Here is a 6,969-nt window from a genome sequence, read left to right as displayed (position 1 = left end):
GTATCTTTGGCTAAATTGTATGAAAAGCGATATAACCCTCCATTGAAGTCCCAAAACTCTTCTTATATCAAAAAATATTCTCCTATATCCACATCATACCATTCTCCGACAACACATAATAAACCTCCGATTAAGCAATCCTTACCTCCATTATTACCCACCCCTCCATTGCCACCATTGCATAATAATAATAATAATAATAATAATAATAATAATAATAATAATATATAAAAAAATTAGCCCTGCTGAAATGCAACTGAGGAGGGAAAAAGGACTTTGTTATTTTTGTGATGAAAAATCTACATTCAATCACAAATGTCCAAATCGTCAATATTTGTTGTTACAAATTGAGGAAGATGAATCTGATTTGATTGAGAGTACTCCTTTTGATAATTCAGCAGATAATATTGTTTATAACAATTTTGCTCCTAATGATCATCATTTATCTTGCAATGCCTTGAAAGGAGGAATTTGTGTTGGTACTATCCGTTTCATGCCTTACATAGACAAATTACCAGTGAAAGTCTTAATTGATGGTGGCAGTTCAAACAATTTCTTACAACCCATAGTGGCTAAGTTCTTAAAGTTGGCCATTGAACCTACGCCAATGTTTAAAGTCATGGTTGGTAATGAGAATTATATGAAAGCAGAAGGATTGGTTCAACAACTTAATGCTCATGTGCAGGGAAATATATTTAAATTATCTATTTTAGGGGGTTGATTTGATTTTGGGAGCTAGTTGGTTGAAGACTATTGGTCCACATATAGCTGATTATGAAGAGTTACAGTTGAAATTTTTGCATCAAGGGAGTTCACCACTCTTAAAGGTGGTTGTGATAACTTACCAACACAAGCCCATTTACACCATATTCGCTGAATGGTGCACACAAATTCCATTGCAAAAATTTATAGCATGCAAAATTATAGAGGAGAGTTCACAACAGTTTTCGATGTTGGAATTTCCTTCTGATATGAAACCTAAATTGACATTATTGCTTCATACTTATAGTTCGATTTTCATCACTCCTACTACATTACCGCCTCCATGGACACATGATCATTCCATTCCTTTGTTGGAGGGTGTTGCACCAGTGAAAGTAAAGCCATATTGTTACCCTTATAGTCAAAAGGAAGAAATTGAGAAGTTGATTGCAGGTATGTTGGAAGACGGTATTATACAACTAAGCAATAGCCCATTTCCTTCACTTATTATCTTGGTTAAAAAGAATGATGGTTCTTGGTAAGTGTGTATTGACTGTAGGGCTCTCAATACAATAACTATTAAGGATAGTTTGCCCATACCAATAGTTGATGAATTGGTTGATGAACTCTTTGGTGCTTCCTTCTTTTCAAAGTTAGAATTGTGTTTTGGTTACCATCAGATTTTATTGAAACCTGATGATTGTTATAAGACATATTTTCGCACTCATAATGGTCATTATGAATGGTTGGTAGTGCCATTTGGGCTCACAAATGCTCTGACTACATTCCAAAGCTTAATGAATGATGTTTTTCGTGGTATGTTGAGGAAGTTTGTATTGGTTTTCTTTGATGATATTTTGGTCTATAGTTCCACTTGGAAAGACCATTTGCATCATTTGGAGGTGGTGTTACAGACTTTACAACAACAAAAGCTATATGCTAGATTTTCTAAGTATTCGTTTGGGGTACAAGTGATTGACTATTTGGGCAACACACTTTCTAGTTTTGGTGTAGCAATGGATGGCAGAAAATTAAAGGTTGTTAAAGACTGGCCACAACCTGCCAATCTTAAGCAACTTTGTGGATTTTTGGGTCTTACAGGTTATTATCGGCATTTTGTACAAAATTATGCTTGTATCGCAACACCTTTGACTAATTTACTTAAAAAGGATTCATTTAACTAGTCTAAAACAACTAATGTTGCTTTTCATAAATTGAAAGATGCCATGACTTTTGCACCTGTTTTGACTATTCCTAATTTTCAGGAACCTTTTGTTTTAGAGACTGACGCTTCTGGTTATAGAATTGGAGGTGTATTGAGCCAAGGAAAACATCCTATTACTTTTTTCTCTAAGAATTTATCTCTTCAAATGCAATGACAATCTGCATATACTAGAGAGTTTCATACGATCACTGAAGCTTTGGCTAAGTTTAGACACTACTTGTTGGGTCACAAATTTGTTATAAAAAATGATCAAAAAAGTCTTAAAGAATTATTAGAACAAACCCTACAAACTCCTGAGCAACAACAATGGCTACCAAAGTTTTTGGGTTATGATTTTTCAATTCAGTATAAGCTAGAAAAGGAGAATATTCCTGTAGATGCATTATCCAGAAGTTTCATGATGGCTTGGTTTGAATTGGTGAGTTCTTGGTTGCATCAAGTGGTAGAATTGACGAAGGTTGATGCGCGTTTGATGCACATTTATAATTTTTGTCTCAATGTTACTATGGAAGACAAAGATTATACTATCATGAATGGCTTAGCTCTGTGGAAGGGTCAAATTATGTTACCTCAAATTCTAGAGTTGATAACTCCAATTTTGCAAGAGTTTCATTGTTCAAAAATTGGTGGTTATGTGGGGGTTACTAAAACAATAGCTCAGGTTTGTGCCCAATTTTTTTTGGCAAAAATGTAGTTTGATATTCGTCAGTTTGTTCGCAAATCCAGCACATGCCAACATGCCAAAGTGGACCATGCTTTGCCTGCGGGACTTCTTCAACCACTTTCTATTCCTCAAAAAATTTGGGAAGATATTGCTACAAATTTTATTATCAACTTATCTTCCTCGCATGGTTATTCTACAATCATGGTGGTAGTTGATAGATTAACAAAGTTTGGTCACTTTATTCCATTACGGGCAGACTTCACAAGCAAAGTAGTTACTGAGACATTTGTTGGTAACTTAGTAAAGTTATTTGGAGTTCCAGAGTAGGGATGGCAACAGGGCAGGTTGGGTATCAGGTATACACGTACCCGTCAATTTTTTTTTTTTTTGTAAAAAAATATAATATTTTTAATTTATAATTAGGTTATTTCTCTATCTCATATTATAATAAATAATCATACATAAAAAAATATTAAAATTCTTTAATATGATTAAATTGAAAGTGGGTATTAAATTAAAAATGGTAACGGGGACAGGTACGGGGCGGATAAGTACATACCCATACACGTACCCGTACCCGATTTAATATATCGGGTTTTACCTGTACTCGTACCCGTACCCGATCAAATCGGGTATTCCCTGTCAAAGTCAGAATGGGTTCAGGTATTACCCGCGGGTACGAGTATATTTTTCATCCCTATTCCAAAGTCCATCGTATCTAACAGAGATAAAGTTTTTATTAGTTCTTTTTGGTAGCATTTGTTTAAGGCTTAAGGCACAACCTTAGCTATGAGTTCTTCATATCATCCGCAAACCGACGGACAAACAGAAGTATTGAACAAAACTTTGGAAATGTATTTGTGTTGTTACACTTTTTAGCATCCTAATAATTAGGTTTCAATGTTACCTTGGGCTCAATTTTGGTACAATTCTTCTTTTCATCATAGTATTAGTATGTCTCCTTTCGTTACACGTTATGAGATTCATGCTAGCGATCCAATTTCAGTAAGAGACTTTAACAACATGAGATGAACTCTTACAACAGTTGAAGCTGAATTTGGCTAAAGCACAAAATTACATGAAACAACAAGCAGACTGCAAGAGAAGAGAGTTTCAATTCAATGTTGGTGACTTTGCTCTAGTTAAACTCCAACCATATCAACAATACTCGGTTGCTTTACAACAGAGTCATAAGCTTGGCATGAAGTACATTGGTCCTTTCGAAGTCATTACTTGCATTGGTTATGTGGCATATAAATTGAAATTGCCAGATAGTGGTCACATTCATCCTGTCTTTCACATTTCTTTATTGAAAAAGTTTCACAGTGATGCTTTCCAGCAATACTTACCATTACCCTTCACCACAAATGAGTTTGGCCCAACAATTCAACCATTACAGGTCCTCGATGTTCGCATTGCAATGAGGAATTCTCGATAGATTCCCCAAGTTCTTATTTAGTGGGAAGCAACTATTCCTAGTGAAGCTACTTGGGAAGATATAGATGAGATTCACAAGTCTTATCCTCATTTCAACCTTGAAGACAGGGTTGTTTTTGATGGAAAGGGTATTGTAACATGTGGGCAGGAGCAAAGGGTAAAGAAGCGAGAAATATTACATGACAAGAGTAAAGACGTGGAGTTAGTTAATCAAGGTGGACACGTGGTAAATAATCTGGAAAATGAGGACACAAGGAAAATCATGAGAATCAAGAAAATGAGCGTCTTATTAAAAAGTTACATGAAGTAACAAAGAGGAGATGCTTGTGTGGTATGAGTCTTTTTCTCCATTCTGATTGTGCTCTCTCTCTGCAATATTCACTTCTAATTCTCATTCTGCTTTTCTCTTTTTGATCTTTCTATGCTCAGGTGCTTGATGTGGAAATCGTGACGTTCCATTCATTCTATTCCTATTATCTTGTGTTGATTTTTCATATGGTACAATTTTGTACTTGCTATTATTGAATATTGTCATTTAGCAATATTATTCAGAATAATATTGTTTCATCGACTCATTAAAGTAGATAAAACTTTGTCGACTTTTCAACCTTTCTCTTACAATTAGTTAAGGATAAGATATCATGATTTACAAAATAAATACATAATATTTATTAATATCAATATTTATAAGTCTATTAATGTTAATAAGGATACAACGTGATTTATGAGATTATAACAAAAAAAAAAGAATTCATAATTACAATATTACCCAAATTTATATATATAGAAACTCCTAGATCTAAAAAAAATTATTAATATTTACACCAAGAGAATATTCTAAATTAGGATAACCATTAAATTTTTATAGAAAATTACCAAAACCAATCCATATTGGTAAAAGATTTCGGTTGCATCAGACTTTAAAATCAAAATAGCAACCAAGAAAATATGAAATTTCATTTAAAGTTGTTTATTAGATTTTTTTTAGCTAGTTCAGTGAAATTATGACGAAATTTACGCTCAACTACACACACCCAAAATTATCCATACAAAAAGAAATTCTTCCTTTATTTTAACCTAATACTTGAAATCACCATGTCCGAACAACATGTTTCCAAATCGAGTTCAATTTTTTTTTCTTAACCCTAAGTTTTGCTCAACCATGAGAGAGCGAATATATGATAAGTGTGAATTATAAATATAAATATAAACCATTAATTTTTACTTAAACTATCAAAATTTTAAAATATATATATATATATATATATATATATATATATATATATATATATATATATATAAATTCTTAAAGTAGTCACATGATCACTAAATAATTTTGACTTGACTATATACTTATATGTTTATATGACTCATTTAAAATTTTCTCACATTCTTATAATAAGAAATATTATAAGTTTTTATTTATACATCTCTCTTTTATACACACTATAATTTATATATTTAAAAATATTTATTATTACAAGTATTATATATAGAGATAGATAGAAATTAAAATTTATTCTATACATTTTTTTGGTGAACAATACTTTTGGAATAGATTAATGTGCATTTAATTGTTTTATATTCTCTTCGTATATATTTTAGATTTTATAATTTTCATAATTATATAAAAAAAAATGTTAGCCACACTCTCTTGTCAATAATAATGTTCTTCTTTATTGATTAAAAATAATATTTTTGTACATCCTATTACTAAATAAAGATATAGACATATAAATCACAAATTTTAGTATGCCATTCTAACCGCATTATCTCATAATGACTGTAATTTAATATTTATACACACAGATTTTTGAATAATAATAGATATATCACTTTTTATACAATTTTTAATTTTATTATAGTAATTCACACTCTTAATAAATACATTATTTTTTATTATGGTAGTTGAATAATTTATGAAGAAGTAAATTAGAAAATAATAATTAATGATACTTTTATTATGATATATAAGATTCAATTACATAATTCATGAAGATTAAGAAATGTTAAAATAATATTTAATTCTTATAGTTTTATTTATTTTATTTTTTAGTATTTACAATTTAAAATAAACACTTTTAGTCTCTATATTTATTTTTATTAATCTTTTTTAATTCATATACTTTAAGAGATGCCTTTTAATTCATATCCTTATCCTTTTTAATTATTTTTAGGGGGGTGTATTGGATTAGGATTTTAAAGGACTTTTTTAGTTAAAAAAAATCCTGCGGATTTTAAAAGACTTTGCAGGATTTTCATGACTTTTAAGATTTTGCAAGATTCTACAAGACTTAAAATCAGGATTTTAATGGATTCTGCAAGACTTTTAAATTAGGATTTTAATGGATTCTGTGGGATTTTGTGGAGTTTTGACATTTGATAAGATTTAAAAAAAATTATACATTCAAATTTAAAAAGAGTCAAAGATAAAAATAATAAATAAAAAAAATAATGTCTAGATAAATAATAATAATAATTTTCTATAATATTCTATCCTCTTTTTATAGCATCCACTATCAATTGTAACAATTCATCGGAATCATCCTTAATCCAAGCTTCATAGTTTTCTTTCTCTTTTCATTTTTCTTTATTATTTCCTTGTGAATCTCCCATTTGAATTACTAAAACAATATATGTTAAAAAATAGTTATATAAATAATTACGGATAATAGACAAAATCAATAAAATTATATTATTATTTTTAGAAGCACACCATCATACAAGATCGAATATATTTTTGCTATCCAAATGGATCAAATACCTCAGTTATTATAAAAAAAAATGTAAAAACGAAAATATAGAAACATAAGATAATTTTTTATATAAAAAAATTAGTATATTCGATACTGAAAAAATATTTAGATATATAATTTTTTTTATATAAACAGAAGTATTTAGATATAGAGAATATATATATATATATATATATATATATATA

General features: G+C 29.9%; 1 protein-coding gene across 1 annotated transcript; it reads left to right on the top strand.

Moving 5' to 3' along the window:
- The first annotated feature begins 2,920 nt into the window (after positions 1-2,920).
- LOC145958715 (uncharacterized) lies at positions 2,921-4,029 on the top strand. The gene is made up of 2 exons (XM_083076229.1): positions 2,921-2,947; positions 3,637-4,029. Exons 1-2 carry the CDS (start codon positions 2,921-2,923, stop codon positions 4,027-4,029), a joined length of 420 nt encoding a protein of 139 aa, XP_082932355.1.
- Positions 4,030-6,969: the final 2,940 nt, after the last annotated feature.

The sequence above is a fragment of the Cajanus cajan genome, chromosome 6 (assembly GCF_000230855.2).
Source record: "Cajanus cajan strain Asha chromosome 6, NIPB_CcT2T_4, whole genome shotgun sequence".
In the NCBI taxonomy this organism is placed as follows: domain Eukaryota; kingdom Viridiplantae; phylum Streptophyta; class Magnoliopsida; order Fabales; family Fabaceae; genus Cajanus; species Cajanus cajan.
The sequence above is the reverse complement of the archived record's forward strand: the minus strand, read 5'-3'. Positions and strand labels throughout refer to the sequence as shown.

Bases quoted from the DNA above. Each gene is read 5' to 3' on its own strand.
- LOC145958715 (XM_083076229.1), top strand. From the start codon at position 2,921: ATGGCAACAGGGCAGGTTGGGTATCAG. The intron at 2,948-3,636 runs GTATACACGTAC...CTCTTACAACAG, and splicing joins CAGGGCAGGTTGGGTATCAG to TTGAAGCTGAATTTGGCTAA.